The sequence below is a fragment of the Oncorhynchus kisutch genome, linkage group LG11 (assembly GCF_002021735.2).
Source record: "Oncorhynchus kisutch isolate 150728-3 linkage group LG11, Okis_V2, whole genome shotgun sequence".
NCBI classification, from domain to species: Eukaryota; Metazoa; Chordata; class Actinopteri; order Salmoniformes; family Salmonidae; genus Oncorhynchus; species Oncorhynchus kisutch.
Genome location: NC_034184.2, coordinates 15,622,463 through 15,641,178, shown reverse-complemented (window position 1 = coordinate 15,641,178; position 18,716 = coordinate 15,622,463). Strand labels below are relative to the sequence as shown.

General features: G+C 42.7%; 1 protein-coding gene across 5 annotated transcripts in view; it reads left to right on the top strand.

The window, feature by feature from the left end:
• LOC109899950 (uncharacterized) overlaps nt 1-18,716 on the top strand; it is a 68,024-nt gene that overhangs the window by 27,937 nt on the left and 21,371 nt on the right. For all 5 annotated transcript variants that reach the window (XM_031835360.1, XM_031835358.1, XM_031835361.1 and 2 more), the window contains 4 exons: nt 11,676-11,795; nt 14,195-14,246; nt 14,526-14,663; nt 16,319-16,401. In XM_031835360.1, coding sequence (XP_031691220.1) covers nt 11,676-11,795; nt 14,195-14,246; nt 14,526-14,663; nt 16,319-16,401 — 393 coding nt within the window. The remainder of the gene's footprint in view (nt 1-11,675; nt 11,796-14,194; nt 14,247-14,525; nt 14,664-16,318; nt 16,402-18,716) is intronic.

Here is an 18,716-nt window from a genome sequence, read left to right as displayed (position 1 = left end):
AACAACAGCAAAGGACCTTGTGAAGATGCTGGAGGAAACGGGTACAAAAGTATCTAAATCCACAGTAAAACGAGTCCTATATCGACATAACCTGAAAGGCCGCTCAGCAAGGAAGAAGCCACTGCTCCAAAACCGCCATAGAAAATCCAGACTACGTTCTGCAACTGCACATTGGGACAAAGATGGTACTTTTTGGAGAAATATCCTCTGGTCTGATGAAACAAAAATAGAACTGTTTGGCCATAATGTCCATCGCTATGTTTGGAGGAAAAAGGGGGAGTCTTGCAAACAGAAGAACACCATCTCAACCGTGAAGCACAGGTGTGGCAGCAGCATGTTGTCAGGGTGCTATGCTGCAGGAGGGACTGGTGAACATCACAAAATAGATGGCATCATGAGGATGGAAAATTAGGTGGATATATTGAGGCAACATCTTAAGAAATCAGTCAGGAAGTTGAAGCTTGGTCGCAAATGGGTCTTCCAAATGGACAATGACCACAAGCATACTTCCGAAGTTGTGGCAAAATGGCTGAAGGACAACAGAGTCAAGGTATTGGAGTAGCTGTCACGAAGCTCCAATAGAGAGAATTTGTGGGCACAACTGAAAGAAATGTGTGCGAGCAAGGAGGCCTACAAACCTGGCTCAGTTACACCAGCTCTGTCAGGAGGAATGGGCCAAAATTTACCCAATTTATTGTGGGAAGCTTGTGGAAGGCTACCCAAAACATTTGACCCAAGTTAAACAATTTAAAGGCAATGCTACCAAATACTAATTTGAGTATCTTCTGACACACTGAATGTGGTGAAAGAAATAAAAGTTGAAATAAATCATTCTGTCTAGTATTATTCTGACATTTCACATTCTTAAAATGAAGTGGTGATCCTAACTGACCAAAGACAGGTAATTTTACTAGGATTAAATGTCAGGAATTGTGAAACTGAGTTTAAATGTATTTGGCTAAGGAGTTTGTAAACTTCCGACTTCAACTATATATATATTTCACTTAGCTTGCAATGCAGCTAGCTAGTTTAGCCTACTCAAACACCAGGTTCAAACAGAGTGGGATGCTATTTTAGCTAGCTGGCTTTGGCTATCCAACACTGGAACTCTTCCAAGTCAAAGTAAGCTTTTGGTTTTATTAATTTACGGCATGATTTGGTCAACGCATTAGTTCTAGTGGCCATGTTGACTGACGTTAATATGGTGAAAACAATGTAGACTTGGTGTAGTGGTTATGGTATAATTATTATTTTTTTTCCCGTTTTTTTTTTCTACACCTAGTCACAGACAGCTGTTGTACATGTAACCGATGTGAAATGGCTAGCTAGTTTGCTGTGGTGCGTGCTAATAGCGTTTCAATTGGTGACGTCACTTGCTCTGAGACCTTGAAGTAGTGGTTCCCCTTGCTCTGCAAGGGCCGCGACTTTTGTTGAGCGATGGGTAACGATGCTTCGTGGGTGTCAGTTGTCTGTGTGCAGAGGGTCCCTGGTTCGAGCCTGGGTAGGGGCGAGGGGACGGACTAAATTTATACTGTTACGTACACACCCTTGATTACACATAACTAGCAGCCACATATAAACCGCATCACTTTGCTCATTGTATATATAATTCCTTCTTCCGTCTATGCTCGCTCTTCCTCTCACCTTTCCTCTTTGCTTGTTGACTTCAGTGCACAATACAACAGCTGTAACCCAATCATGCACTACTGTGTACAGCAAGCATGTTAGCAGTTACAATTGCGGGCCCCGGTGACAATAAATTAGCCAGCTATGCACTGCAGTGCTAGCTAGCTGTAGCTTGTGCTTTTCATTACTAAATTCCTTCTCTGATCCTTTGTTCTCTGCAGGAGCTCTGATAGGTTGGAGGATGTACTCCGGAGTTGTCATAATTACTGTGTACGTCTATGGAAGATGGTGGGGAACTATGAGCCTCCCAGGTTTTTTGTATTGAAGTCAATGTACCCAGAGGAGGACAGAAGCTAGCTGTCCTCTGGCTACACCATGGTGCTACCCTACAGAGGGCTGATGAGGCTACTTTAGACCTACATTGCCAAACAGTGTGTTTTTAATCAGTTATTTAATGACGTGAATATATTTAGTATAGTTCCATCTAAAACGGATAACTTTTTAAAATGTTTCACATTTTATGCAATTCACTGAGGAGCCTCCTGATTCTCGCCAAAAGATGTATAGTTCTTGAGTGGAACAGCGTCCACCCTCCATTGCACAGTCGAAGGCTGCATGATTTTGTTCACTTTTTTTAAACTATAAAACTACATTTTTGCCTGTTTTTTAAAGTATAAAATATGTATTTCATTCCACCTGTGGACTGTGTATAGATATACAAGGGCCAGACCCTCCTTTTTGACTTGTATATTTGTATGGCTTACTGATGCTGTTGCCTTTTGTTATTTAATTTTTGATTTTATTTGCATCCATTATGTGTGGATGGATTGGTCCCGCTAAGAATCTGTTACCTATACCTCGGAGTTGTGCTTCTTGATCCTGGTCCTTGGGACCCATCAAACTTCTCATTTGGGTTGGGTGGGGGCCAGGGTAGGGAATATGTGCACCCCTTTGGGTGCAGGACTTGGGAAGCATTTCCCTTCAACAATGTAAAAATGCCCGTGTCCTTGAATGTACACGACCCGTCTGAATGCACACAGTACCAGTCAAAAGTTCAGAGGAGACTGTGTGAATCAGGCCTTCATGGTTGAATTGCTGCAAGGAAACCACTACTAAAGGACATCAATAAGATAATGAGACTTGGACATTAGACCGGTGGAAATCTGTCCTTTTGAGTCAAAATTTGAGATTTTTGGTTCCAACCGTTGTCTTTGTGAGAGGTAGAGAAGGCAATGCAAATAGTCTTGGTGGCCATTTGATTAGATGTTCAGGAATCTTGTGTCTTGGGGGAGGAAGCTGTTTAGAAGCCTCTTAGACCTAGACTTGGCGCTCCGGTACCGCTTGCCGTGCGGTCGCAAAAAGAACAGTCTGACTATGGTGGCTGGAGTCTTTGACAATTTTTAGGGCCTTCCTCTGGCACCGCCTGGTATAAAGGTCCTGGATGGCAGGAAGCTTGGCCCCAGTGGTGTACTGTGCCGTAGGCACTACCCTCTGTAGTGCCTTGCGGTCGGAGACCGAGAAGTTGCCATACCAGGCAGGGAGCAACCAGTCATGCTCTCGATGGTGCAGCTGTAAGAACCTTTTGAGGATCTGAGGACTCATGCCAAATGTTTTCAGTTCTGAGCAGGATTAGGTTTTATCGTGCCCTCTTCACAACAAAACCCTTGAATGAGTAGGTGTGTCAACTTTTGACTGGTACTGCGCAAGCGCGCACACTGGTATGAAGCCTGGCCGTGTGTTTCCATGTTAAACGTTCAGCACGACACCCTGTGACACGCGGTCTGAAAGGCCACTGTACTGGCAAGCGGCAGGCATACTGATGTTGCCATAATGATAAGTGTTTGATGAACAGCTTTATGGATTTGACATTTTGTCTTCCGCTATTTTTGAATTCTGTGCAGGGTGACGAGTGGTAGAACCAGCCATGGAGCCAGGGGTACGGTGTGGAATGCAGGGGAGGTATTAGTGGCTATAGTGTGTGTGTGTGTGTGTGTGTGGAGACGGGTTAATTCTGTTGATGAGAGCTGCTTCGCTTCTCCCTGAAAGGGAAAGGCTATGAGACTCCCACCATGGAGCCAGGGGTACGGTGAGGAATGGGGGGCATATTAGGCTCCTCGTCGTTAGAGAAAGAGAGCAGTGTAAACACAAGGTTAATGCCATTTCTCAGGTCGATTTAGAATGCAAATGGCACCCAATTCCTCATTTAGTCTACTACTAAGTATATAGCCCTATGGGCCCTGGTCATAAGTAGTGCACTAAATAGGGAGAATTGGGGTGGCATTTGGGACGCAGTCAAAGATTGGTTGCAGGGTTTGTGGTAAAGGCAGCCTCTTGTAGGGAAGAGGTGGAGGGAGAAAGATTCCAAAATGTTCTCATTTCCTTCTGTATCCTTTCACGCATGCACACACAAGATTTGCAGGATGTACCTGCACATGTTTGGGGAGAGGTGGCGCAGATGATTGCAAACCTGTTCTTGTAGTGTTGGTTGCATCCCAAATGTAGCCCTATCCCCTATATCGTGCCCTACTTTAGTTTAAAAAGTGCACTATATACGGAATAGGGTACCATTTGGGACACACTCTTGGAATGAAAAACATGATGAAAAAATATGAGGAGCTTTGCCCTCTTGATTTGCGGAAAGGGAGACTGTTACTTTCTGGAAGTTTTATATTGTCATGAGAGCCAGTGCCAACGGAACTGTTACTTGGGTTGGATGAATCTCTCTCTGTCTGTGTGTGTGTGTCTGTCTATGTCATCAGACTCCTTTTGATCGTGCTATGTTAAGCACATCGGACAGTAGAGATTAATACATGTAAACATTGGTTTCTGATACTCCCAAATGGCACCCTATTCCCTATATTGTGTGTGTGTGTGTATATATTTATTTATTTATTATTATATATTTTTTCAGTTTTTAAACAACAAGTTGAATTCCATTTCTTTCTATTTATTTTCTGTCAGCTCAAAGCACACATCGCACAGTTTCTCTAGAGAGAAATCGCATCCATCCTGAAGATGCAATGTAGTAGGGAGTTGTAGTTTCCATCAGGCTAATATTCTATGTAGTTTACCGCATACAAAATGGTAATTAACTACATTGCGCATCTACTTGTCCGGTCTGTTTCAAAAGACCATACGCCTGCTACAGAAGAGACAGTAATCCGTGATCGATCGTGAGGAGATCTAGATAGAGCTGCTGTTGCTTCATGAGGTATCTCTACCTGAAAATACATGATCAAAGTGATTTTGAAGAACTACAAAATTGTGATTTCTGTCAGAGCATACGCAGTAGCTCTAAAGAGATGAGATTATAACTTGGAATGAACAGTCTTCAAATAAAACATGTAATATACACAACATTAAATATTTTATAAATATCTGGGTCATCCCCACAGACTGTCTTCGGTTATTCCGCCATTGTCTTTGGTCTGTCATTTCTACATTATATTTAATCATTAAGGGATTTCATGACATTCTAGTATCCACCCTGTCAGCAGTTAGGCCTTGATGTATCATTTGAGATGACCTTTGTGATTGTTCTATCTATAACCTTTACATGAGCGATAGAGCTCAATTTCAGATGGCTTGACTCGACTTGACTCGCAGTGGAAATCAATAAGCATTCAAGTTGCTGCTGTTTTTGAGCCCTTAACTTCAATCAAGTCCACAGTAAATCCCATTAATGCCTAGATCTGTAATCTATGAGCTTCATTCTAATGTCTTTGGCGACTTCCCTTAGACCTGCCCCGAATGGAGAAGTCTTGTGCTTTTTTTATTGAAGTGTTTCAGTATGGGTTTCTGTACGTGAGCTGGACAGACTGGTGACTTTCTTGCAAGCTGGACAGGTGCTTTGCTGTCCAACTGTGTAGTTTGTTTGTTTGTTTGTTTGTTTGATATGTAGAGTAAAGTAGGGAAACTCCTAGGTGTCTGGAGATGCTCAGAAACCCATTTAAAGATGGAATCTGCATGTAGGGGATACGGCGCAACTGTCCTTCCCACGTCAATTATTGTTTTGTTGCCGAAGCAGAGCTGGGGAGCGTTGCACATCGTAATTTTTTGTTGTTGCAGTACCTTTGCTGCTGTTCTATGGTGTGTGTGTGTGCAATGATGTCGGAGGTGTAAAAAAACTGCGCTAGCAGTAACCTTTTTGTTTAAATATCGAGAACAGACATGTCAGTTTCACCATTATGGAGTCTAGCTTTAAAGACATCTGCAGTTGGGTGACATTCTAATAATGCAATGTCTGCTCTCAAAGCCTCAAGCATTTTGTTGCATCTCCTAAATATAAAACCCAATAATGCAAATATCTGTGATGTGTGAACTTAATTTCAACTTCTTTGGAGAGATATTACCCCAAGTTACCGCAATACTGTTTCATTTTGAGATGGCCTACTACCCTACTCTGCCCTCTGCTATCTCTGTGGGAGGAGTTTTTATTGATGTGTGGGCTCCTGACGGATTAAGTAAAGTTTGTGCCATATTTTATAAAATATATTGGAAATCTTACTCACTAGTTTTCTCATCATAGCTCTCTGATGGATAGAAGCTCTCATCAGAGCTCTCATGGACAGGTGGTGGGCTGACCTTGCAGTGGAGTTACTTTTAATTTATGTAAAGTGAAGTAGGGAAACTCTGAGTGGAAGTGCTCACAAATGCATGAAAGCCATCATCTGCAGTTGGGTGAAATTTTAATGCGAGTTTAAATGCTGCCCAAGCCTGGCTGATAGATGAGGTGTGTGTGAGTGTTTGTGCCCAAGCTTGCCCAAAAGATAATTACGTCCACCACCTGCCTCAATCAAGGGATGGAGAGTGGCATCATGCTGCATGGCCTGGCCCTATACTCTGATTTGGTCTGACTAAGAAAGAGAATCTCATCTACCCATCCTGTCTCAGGGAAGTGTGTTTCCAGGCTTGTAGTTAATTAAAGGGTTCCTTCACAGACTTCATTAGAGGTGAAGAGAGGAGCCTGGCAGATTAATGCACTGTGTCACTTCACTGAGACAGGACTGGGAGATGAGACACACACACACACACTGAAGGAGTTAGTTTGTTATTCAGCAGGAGCCACTGACTGAAGGGAAAAGGCCATTTAGTCTTGAACCCAAGGTGGGAAGTCTGCTCTGTTTTTAATGTCTGGTGCCATTTCATCAATGTCAATAGTCATAACACTGGTGACTTGTATTCTGTTTGTTTTTCAGCCTCTATTATAGAATATATATACACACACACACACACACACACGGCTGTCGACTCCCTCTCTCAGGACAGTTTCCTGACATTAGCCCAGCTCCCATACTGTGGGCAGTGAAGCAGACAGATCGCCGATGGAAATGTAGAATTGTATCTCTCTGTACTAAAGCTTTAAAAATGTCTTCCACATATCAATTCCATTTATCCTGCCTCTTATCACCCTCTTCTGACGTGCAGAAACCTCAAATGCATTAAATACATATTTAGCAGTGATTTCTGGACAAGCGGCATGGATCTTTCCACCTGAACATTCATTGATTTGAGGCTGACTTGAGTTTCTGATGCGACCAAAGGCTAACGTGGGGGTGTGACTGCCTGTAATGTGAATGTCAGCACTATAGGGCAGCATTCATCACACACACACACACACACACACACACACACACACACACACACACACACACACACACACACACACACACACACACACACACACACTATAGGGTAGCATTAATCAGACTCGTGTGTGTGTGGCGTATGGACGTTAAAAACCCTTCTATTAGTCAGTGTTTGACATGGAGGTTTCTGTGAATAAATTAAAAATGTTCGAAAAGGAAAATGGTTGATATGGCCATGAAATTGTTCAAAAAATTATTCATATTCACCCGATCCTTCAATCTTTCCTTGGGAAGATGGTGCATTGAAAGATAATTTGGCACAGAGAAAACACATCACTTGTTATATAAAGGGCTTATAAGTAAGCATTTCACTGTAAGGTTGTATTTGGCGCATGTGACAAATACGATTTGATTACTAGGAGGGCAACATGCAGTGCCTTCAGAAAGTATTCCTGCCCCTTGACTTATTCCACATTGTGGTGTTACAACCTGAATTCATAATAGCAAACTTTTTGTTTCTCTCACCCATCTACACACTACCACATAAACATGTTTTTAGACATTTTTGTACAGAAATATTTAAGTATTCACACCCCTGAGTCAATACATGATAGACTAAAGCTGTCTAAGTCTGTAAGAGCTTTACCATACCTGGAAAATTCTTCATTCTCTGTTAAGTTGGTTATTGATCATTGCGAGAACCATTTTCAGGTTTTGCCTTTTCAAGCCGTATTAACTTGGCTACTCAGGAACAGTCAATGTTGTCTTGGGAAGCAACTCCAGTCTATTTTGTTTTTGCCTTGTTTTAGGTTACTGTCCTGCTGAAAGGTGAATTTTTCTCCCAGTGTCGGTTGGAATGCAGACTGAACTAAGTTTTCCTCTAGGATTTTGCCTGTGATTAGCTCTATTCTGATTATTTTGTATAAAAATACAAACAACTCCCTAGTCCTTCCTGATGACGGGCATACCCATAACATGCTCCAGCCACCACCATGCTTGGAAATATGAAGTGGTACTCAGTGACGTTGGATTTGCCCCAAACATAATGCTTTGTATTCAGGACATGAAGTACATTTACTTGCCACTTCTTTTTTGGCAGTTTAGTGCCTTATTACAAACAGGATGCATGTTTTCGGAATATTTTTTATTCTGTACAGGCTTCCTTTTCAGTGTCATTTAGGATATTAGCCTAGTAGTTAGAGCATTGGGCCAGTAACTGAAAGATTGCTGGATAGAATCCCCAAGCTGACAAGGTAAAAATCTGTCATTCTGCCCCTGAGCAAGGCAGTTTACCCACTGTTCCCCGGGCGCTGCCGACGTGGATGTCGATTATGGCAGCCCCCCGCACCTCTGATTCAGAGGTGTTGGGTTAAATACGGAAGACACATTTCAGTTGAATGCATTGTACAACTGACTAGGTATCCCCCTTTCCCTAGTATTGTGGAGTAACAATGTTGTTCCATCCTCAGTTTTCTGCTATCACAGCCATTAAACTCTAACTGTATTTATGTCACCATTGGCCTCATGGTCCCTGAGCAGATTCCTTCCTCTCCGAAAACTGAGTTAGGAAGGACTCCTGCATCTTTAGTGACTGGGTGTAGTGCTAGAAAATCTAATTATAATTAATATACTGTTTGCTTTGGTATTTTTATTTTTTTCCCATCTATCAATAGGTGCCCTTGGAAAACCTCCATGGTCTTTGGTTGAATCTTTGTTAGAAATTCACTGCTCAACTGAGGGACCTTACAATTATCTGTGTGTGGGGTACAGAGATCAGGTAATCATTCAAAAATCATGTTGAACACAGTGAGTCCATGCAACTTATGTGACTTAAGCAAATCTTTACTCCTTAACTTAATTAGGCTTGCCATAACATAGGTTGAATGATTATTGACTCGAGACATTTCAGCTTTTCATTTTTTATAAATTTTTAAACTGTTCTGAAAGCATAATTCCATTTTGACATTATGGGGTATTTTGTGTAGTCCAGTGACAATCTCAATATATCAATTTTAAATTCAAGCTGTAACACAACAAAATGTGGAAAACATCAAGGGTAGTTTCTGAAGGCACGCTATACCCTGTTAGTTTCTGAAGGCACGCTATACCCTGTTAGTTTCTGAAGGCACGCTATACCCTGTTAGTTTCTGAAGGCACGCTATACCCTGTTAGTTTCTGAAGGCACGCTATACCCTGTTAGTTTCTGAAGGCACGCTATACCCTGTTAGTTTCTGAAGGCACGCTATACCCTGTTAGTTTCTGAAGGCACGCTATACCCTGTTAGTTTCTGAAGGCACGCTATACCCTGTTAGTTTCTGAAGGCACGCTATACCCTGTTAGTTTCTGAAGGCACGCTATACCCTGTTAGTTTCTGAAGGCACGCTATACCCTGTTAGTTTCTGAAGGCACGCTATACCCTGTTAGTTTCTGAAGGCACGCTATACCCTGTTAGTTTCTGAAGGCACGCTATACCCTGTTAGTTTCTGAAGGCACGCTATACCCTGTTAGTTTCTGAAGGCACGCTATACCCTGTTAGTTTCTGAAGGCACGCTATACCCTGTTAGTTTCTGAAGGCACGCTATACCCTGTTAGTTTCTGAAGGCACGCTATACCCTGTTAGTTTCTGAAGGCACGCTATACCCTGTTAGTTTCTGAAGGCACGCTATACCCTGTTAGTTTCTGAAGGCACGCTATACCCTGTTAGTTTCTGAAGGCACGCTATACCCTGTTAGTTTCTGAAGGCACGCTATACCCTGTTAGTTTCTGAAGGCACGCTATACCCTGTTAGTTTCTGAAGGCACGCTATACCCTGTTAGTTTCTGAAGGCACGCTATACCCTGTTAGTTTCTGAAGGCACGCTATACCCTGTTAGTTTCTGAAGGCACGCTATACCCTGTTAGTTTCTGAAGGCACGCTATACCCTGTTAGTTTCTGAAGGCACGCTATACCCTGTTAGTTTCTGAAGGCACGCTATACCCTGTTAGTTTCTGAAGGCACGCTATACCCTGTTAGTTTCTGAAGGCACGCTATACCCTGTTAGTTTCTGAAGGCACGCTATACCCTGTTAGTTTCTGAAGGCACGCTATACCCTGTTAGTTTCTGAAGGCACGCTATACCCTGTTAGTTTCTGAAGGCACGCTATACCCTGTTCGTTTCTGAAGGCACGCTATACCCTGTTCGTTTCTGAAGGCACGGGTCAATTAAGGAAGACATCCTCTTCTGCAAACCACTGGAAACCAGGAGGAGGATATTTTTTAAGTACTGGAGAACTTTGTGACATCAAATGGACTGGTCAAGATGTGTTGGTATATGCACTGTGATGGCACAAAAGCCACAAAATAGTGGAGTGGTAATGCACGTACAAGCAGTTGCTCCCTGACGCCACTTGGGTACACTACAGCATCCACCGAGAGGCTCTTGCTGCCAAGGGAATGCCTGACAGCTTGAAAGACGTTTTGTACACTACAGTGAAAATGGTTAACTTTGTTAAAGCAAGGCCTCTGAACTCTTGTGTATTTTATGCGGTATGCAGTGATATGTGCAGCGACCATGTAACGCTGTATGTGTCTTTTGACTATGTATGACCCTCTGTGTCTAACTTACACTACCGTTCAAAAGTTTGGAGTCACTTAGAAATGTCCTTGTTTTTGAAAGAACTTCTCGCATGGAATAGCCTTTATTTCTCAGAACAAGAATAGACTGACGAGTTTCAGAAGACATGTATTTCTTTTGGGCAATTTTGAGCTTGTAATCGAACTGTGACTGTGACCCTGACTGTGTCTGATTCTGTGTCTTTGACTGACTGACTGTGCTGATGCTCCAGATACTCAACTAGTCTATTGTATGTTTTGTTTATCCCATGTGTAACTCTGTGTTGTATGTGTCGAACTGCTTTGCTTTATCTTGGCCAGGTTGCAGTTGCAAATGAGAACTTCTCAACTGGCTTACCTGGTTAAATAAAGGTGAAATACAAAATAAAGGCCAGTTTTATTGCTTCTTTAATTAGTACAACAGTTTTCAGCTGTGCTAACATGATTGCAAAAGGGTTTTCCAAGTTTAAAATGATAAACTTGGATTAGCTAACACAACGTGCCATTGGAACACAGGAGTGATGGTTGCTGATAATGGGCCTCTGTACGCCTATGTAGATATTCCATAGAAATAATCAGTTTCCAGCTACAATAGTCATTTACAACAATAACAATGTCTACACTGTTTCTGATCAATTTGATGTTGTAATGGACAAATGTGCTTTTCAAAAACATGGACATTTCTAAGTGATCCCAAACCTTCGAATGTTGGTGTGTATGAGACGACAGTGTTGGACTTACCTCACCTGTCTATTAATCTCCTGCTATATAGGGGACTGTAGCTCCGAGGAAGCAGGGCATAGGCGTAATGCTGGGTTAACATGTTATCATAATAGTAGTACTACCCTGTTCTGTGTCTGCTACTATATAGGAGGAGACTGTAGCTCTGAGGAAGCAGGGTATAGGTGTGGTCATGGACTCCAAACTACCTCACTTAATCGGCATCGATGATGATCTTCTCAGCACTGGCATCATTCTCTATCATTTAAAAGTGAGTAAGACAAATACATACAGTGGGGAGAACAAGTATTCGATACACTGCCGGTTTTGCAGGTTTTCCTACTTACAAAGCATGTAGAGGTCTGTAATTTTTTATCATAGGTACACTTCAACTGAATCTAAAACTAAAATCCAGAAAATCACATTGTATGATTTTAATTAATTAATTTTCATTTTATGGCATGACATAAGTATTTGATCACCTACCAACCAGTAAGAATTCCGGCTCTCACAGACCTGTTCGTTTTTTTTAAAGAAGCAGTCCTGTTCTCCACTCATTACATGTATTAACTGCACCTGTTTGAACTCGTTACCTGTATAAAAGACACCTGTCCACACACTCAATCAAACAGACTCCAACCTCTCCATAATGGCCAAGACCAGAGAGCTGTGTAAGGACATCAGGGATAAAATTGTAGACCTGCACAAGGCTGGGATGGGCTACAGGACAATAAGCAAGCAGCTTGGTGAGAAGGCAACAACTGTTGGCGCAATTATTCGAAAATGGACGAAGTTCAAGATGACGGTCAATCACCCTCGTCTGGGGCTCCATGCAAGATCTCACCTCGTGGGGCATCAATGATCATGAGGAAGGTGAGGGATCAGCCCAGAACTACATGGCAGGACCTGGTCAATGACCTGAAGAGAGCTGGGACCACAGTCTCAAAGAAAACCATTAGTAACACACTACGCCCTCATTGATTAAAATCCTGCAGCGCACAAGCCAGTGCATGTCCAGGCCCGTCTGAAGTTTGCCAATGACCATCTGGATGATCCAGAGGAGGAATGGGAGAAGGTCATGTGGTCTGATGAGACAAAAATTGAGCTTTTTCGTTTAAACACCACTCGTTGTGTTTGGAGGAAGATGAAGGATGAGTACAACCCCAAGAACACCATCCCAACCGTGAAGCATGGAGGTGGAAACATCATTCTTTGGTGGATGACTGCACCGTATTGAGGGGAGGATGGATGGGGCCATGTATCCCGAGATCTTGGCTAACAACCTCCTTCCCTCCGTAAGAGCATTTAAGATGGGTCGTGGCTGGGTTTTCCAGCATGACAACGATCCGAAACACACAGCCAGGGCAACTAAGTTGTGGCTCCGTAAGAAGCATCTCAAGGTCCTGGAGTGGCCTAGCCAGTCTCCAGACCTGAACCCAGTAGAAAATCTTTGCAGGGAGCTGAAAGTCCGTATTGCCCAGCGACAGCCCCGAAACCTGAAGGATCTGGAGATGGTCTGTATGGAGGAGTGGACCAAAATCCCTGCTGCAGTGTGTGCAAACCTGGACAAGAACTACAGGAAACGTATGATCTCTGTAATTGCAAACAAAGGTTTCTGTACCAAATATTAAGTTCTGCTTTTCTGATGTATCAAATACTTATGTCATGCAATAAAATGCTAATTAATTACTTAAAAATCATACAATGTGATTTTTCTGGATTTTTTTTTAGATTCCGTCTCACAGTTGAAGTGTACCTATGATAAAAATTACAGACCTCTACATGGTTTGTAAGTAGGAAAACCTGCAAAATCGGTGGTGTATCAAATACTTGTTCTCCCCACTGTATATGGAGTATACTGTATACACTGAGTGTATAACATTTTTGAACACCTTCCAAATATTGAATTGCACTCCCTTGTGCCTTCACAACAGCCTCAATTTGTCAAGGCATGGACTTTACAAGGTGTCAAAAGCATTCCACAGGGATGCTGGCCCATGTTGACTGCAATGCTTCCCACAGTTGTCATTGGCTGGATGTCCTTTGGGTGGTGGACCATTCTTCATAGACACGAGAAAAAACGTGAAAAAACCCAGCAGCATTGCAGTTCTTGACACAAACCGGTGTGCCTGGCATCTACTACTATTGCCCATTCAAAGTCACTTAAATATTTTGTCTTGCCCATTCACCCACTGAATGGCACAGATACACAATCCATGTCTCAATTGTTTCACGGCTTAAAACTCCTTTAACCTCTGTCCTATCTGTACTGATTGAAGTGGATTTAACAAGTGACATCAATAAGGGATCATGGCTTTCACCTGGATTCCCCTGCTCAGTCTGTCATTGCAGGTGTTCCTAATGATTTGTACACTCAGTGTACTTTCACAATGGGTCTGTGGTACTAGCCAATAATGTAGCTTGTTTTAAAACTACTGCTAAATGTGGAAAATCCATATTAGTTTATCCACTACTGGTCTCTTAGTCTACATCCCAAATGTCACCCTCTTCCCTTTTAAAGTGCACTCCTTTTGACCAGGGCCATAGTAGTGCACTATATAGGGAATAGGGTGCCGTTTGGGATGCATCCTTAGATTTGGATTCTCCCGTGAGCAAATCAGCTTACGATCAGGCAGACCTAATGACATTGGCCTTGTGATCTGATTGCAGGAGGGCAGGACGCTGGTGGGTCGAGACGAGGCTTCATCCAATCCGGATATTGGTGAGTCAGTAGGCAGACAGGATATCTGCTGTGGGTTGTTGCTTCGGGTTCATGCGAGTTTACTGTTATTCCAGAGCATTAGGCACTCATTTTTTTTGCTCATTATATGATCAAGATAAGTGATCCTCACCTTAACTGACCCCCTTAAACTCGTGCTTTTTCTACATCAACCTCTGACCGCTTCCCTCCCTTTATTCCCTGCAGTGCTCCATGGTATTGTTCTGCAGGAGGAACACAGTTTTTGAATTTTGACCCCTAACCCTGTCTCCCACCATGCAGTGCTCCATGGTGCTGGTCTCCTGGAGGAACACTGTGTGTTTGAGAACCGTGATGGAGTTGTGACTCTGATCCCCCAGACGGGGGCGCTGTGCTCTGTCAACAGACTGGAGACGACCCAGCCCTGTCAGCTGACACAGGGTAATGGTGTGTGTGTGTGTGTGTGTGTGTGTGTGTGTCGTCTCTCATCTCCCGGTCGTGTGTGGAGACTCTGCAAGATAATGTGTCCAAAATCCTCTCTCTGACCCTGGGAGTTGGGGGCACAAACTTTGAGGCTCACAAACTTTGCGACTGGTCATTTACGTCCTCTAACTGGGGTACTGGGACATTTGTACCTATAATCTAAACCGGCACACCTCTCTTTCAATGAGCCTGTGTGAACTTGGAAGACATGCTAAACCTGAAAAGGCTGCTCCAGCTTTGGAGACCTCATCTTTCCCCTTACTTTGGGACTAGACAACACAACTCTTAACTTTCAGGCAACTTGACAAATAAATAGAAAAAGTTTTACTCATTTTCTCAGTCCTTTGCCGTGGTAAAGTGAATACATTGCCATGAAGTACACAATCTCTCTGACATGATTGGCTTTAGTCAAGACCCCGGCTGGGTGATTTACCGAAGGTAATAGGCTAGAAAAACCCTAGGATGTGTTGTAAAGCTATGGAATAGAGGCTGATATTGGGGGCTTATATATCTAGCAGGCTCACACTTACAAGATTTTCTCCAGGTCTCCTCTCTTTCTCACAGGCACTCTCTCTCCTTCTTTCTGTGCATAAAATACTAATCTTGCTTTGATTAATGGCTTCTGACGAGTGACAATGCACCTGAGCTGCAACAGGAGCAGAAATTACTATCATTTGTTGTGTAGCAAATGGCCTGAGATGCAGTTGCTTCGGGGGGACTTTTGGGTCAATTTGAAATGGCTATGAAGGAGTAGTGGCAGGGACCTTTTGATGTGGGGTGCTGGGACTCTCACTCTTTCTCCTCTATATCCTCTCTCTCTCACACACACACACACACACACACACACACACACAGCTGTTCTTTATATTTCTGAGTCAGAGCGGGTTGGTGTAAGCGAGGCTACGATGGAAAAAAAAGAAGCTCTCAGACAGACCTGGCAGAGCTAACTGAATAGTGGGTTTTTCTATTGGGGCCAAAGTTAGCTCTTCAGCTCTCTGCCTGCCTGGCTGGCTCTATTCCCACTTTTCTGTAAAGGTTGATCCTGTTCTCTACTTCAGAACCCACTCTGCTATCACCCCCATCTGCCAATTGACCGGAGAGGCCTGGAGCTTTGTTCAGGGCTTTTTCCAAGGCCTCTCGTCCTCAAATGTTTAGTAAAAGAAATGTCATCTGCCCTGTGGAGAAGGGATGGGAGCGTGGTTCACAGCCACTCCTGACTGGTAACACTGAATGCTTCAGAGGGAGACAGAATGCAGGAATTTGAAGTGGATACCATGAGAAGAGGTGAAGAGGCAGCACTTTAATCTTAACAACATTTGGGAGAGATGTGTTGTGTGCCTCCCACTAAAACTGAACCCACTATCAGCTTTTAATAATGTTCCAATTACCAACCATCAACTGACATAGCACTCAACTCAGGGCTGGTTTCCCAGACACCGATCAAGCTTAGTCCTGGACTAAAAAGCTATTTCAAAAGAGATTCTCTTTAGTCCAGGACTAAGTTTGATCTGTGTCCAGGAAACCAACCATCGATGTAAAACTTTGTTCACGGTATAATAACTTATGTGCCATTTACATTGAGCATGTTTGTCTCTGTGTCTGGTTGGTTTCAGGTGCAGTAATCCAGCTAGGTAGAGGGACTATATTCCGTTTCAACCATCCTAAAGAAGCTGCACATCTCAGAGAGCAATGCAGGGTGAGTCACACCACAACCGCTCTTACTAACCCAAACCCCCCAGACCACACCACAACCACTCTTACTAACCCAAACCCCCCCAGACCACACCAAAACCGCTCTTACTAACCCAAACCCCCCCAGACCACACCACAACCGCTCTTACTAACCCAAACCCCCCAGACCACACCACAACCGCTCTTACTAACCCAAACCCCCCAGACCACACCACAACTGCTCTTATTCTCTTAGAGCCAGGTTCCCTGACACCGACTAAGCCTATCCCTGGACTAAAAAACACTTTCAATAGACAATTTACATTGAGCATGCTCTTTATTCCAGGGCTAGTTTTGTATTAATATTTTTGGGAAACCAGTCCTTGCAACCCAACCAACTCTTATTTCCAGACCAGAGTAAACTCCAGCCCAGAACATAACCTTACATTTCCCTAACTTTCCTGTTTTTGATCAGTTAGCTTGTGATTTCTGCTCAAGTTTATCTAACCCAGTACGTAAAGTAATTTGCATTTCTTCATCTCGGAGTCATAATTAGTGCTGTGCCGTCGGCTATATATCAAACAAGGAAAAAACACATCTTCAAAGAAATGCATCTTCCACTTCCTCGAAGCTATCACTGTAAATACTGTATCTCCTCCTACTTCACCATGTCTGTGGACACCACATACGCACACAGAGATGTGAAGCACTTCTGGTAACACCTGCTGGCATAATACTTCATAGCTTGTTATCAACAAGTATTTATTTTAATGTCTTATAAGGCATATAATATGCTCTCAAAGTGGCTGGTATTTAGTCAGGATCATGAGATGATTCTAAGACATAAGGGGGTCATATATTGTATGCTTATGACAAGTCTAGTCTAACTGAATTAAAATGCATTATATACCTGCTGGTTTAAGTACTGTAAAGTGTTACCGAACTGCTTCTTTGGATAATGGGCTGTAACTGTCAGGTTCCAGGCTCAGTGCTCTTTATAGTGTACTACTTTTGACCAGGGACCATAGGGCACTTTGTAGGGAATAGGGTTCCATTTGGGACGCTGACATCCATTTACTGAGGCAGGTTCAGCAGGTAATGATAAGAGTTCCAGGTTGTTAAGTCATTTTAATGTAGAGTATATTTCATGAAGCCAGTGACTGATGCAAGAGTTTCTATACCAACAATTCTAGTGCTCACATTTTGTAGTTATTCATTTGTATTGTGGACACAAAAAAATCGTCATTATTTTAAATTGGGTAATAAAAGTGGATCACAAAAAGAAGTTGAGTTATGTGAGTCTTCCTTCCTGTATGCATTTGTGGGGATGAAATTAAGATAAATTGTTTCAATATGTTCAATCAGAGTGCCTCGTGAAAGTCTACACACCCCTCTTCACATGTTGCTGCCTTTAAAACTAAAATGGGAGTAAATTGGATTTTCTCCTACTGACCTACACAACCTTCTCCACATTTTCAAAGCCAAAGAGAAATTATAGGTCATTTTCCAAATGAATAAAAAAACGAATCAACAGTTAATACTTGCTGTAAGCACCTTTTGGCAGCCATTCCATCTGTAAATCCTATTGAATAAGATTGTACCAACTCTTAGGTCAACATATATAAAATTAAATAAAAAGATTCAGTCCAATTGCTCAATAAATTTGGGAATCATTGGACAGCAATGGCACCGGAGGAGATGGTTGCCGTTTTTAGGGGCTCCTAACCAATTGTGCTATTGTTATTTTTAACTTACTTTACATAATGTTTCTGCCAACGTCTCTTATGACCGAAAAGAGCTTCTGGATATCAGGACAGCGATAACTCCCCTTCGCACTGGATGAAGATTTTTTTCTTTAATGAGTCGACGCAAAGGATTTACTTCAGACACCGGGACGAGGCCCACATCCCTGTCAATCGCTTGAAGAGACAGAGATATCAGAGACGTAGTTTGGGATGCCTTGTAAGGATCCGAAGGCAAGTGGGAAATCTGCCTCGACCATCAGTCCTATTAGCCAACGTGCAATCATTGGATAATAAAATCGATGAGCTCCGATCAAGACTAACCTACCAACGGGACATTAAAAACTGTAATATCTGATGTTGCTGAACGACGACATGGATAACATACAGTTGGCTGTGTTTTCCATACATCGGCAACATAGAACAGCTGCCTCCAGTAAGACAAGGGGTGGCGGTCTGTCTATTGTTAAATAACAGCTGGTTCACAAAATCTAATATTAAGGAAGTCGCAAGGTTTTTCTCATCTGACGTAGAGTATCTCATGATAAGCAGTAGGCCACACTATTTACCAAGAATTTTGGTCTATATTTTACATAGC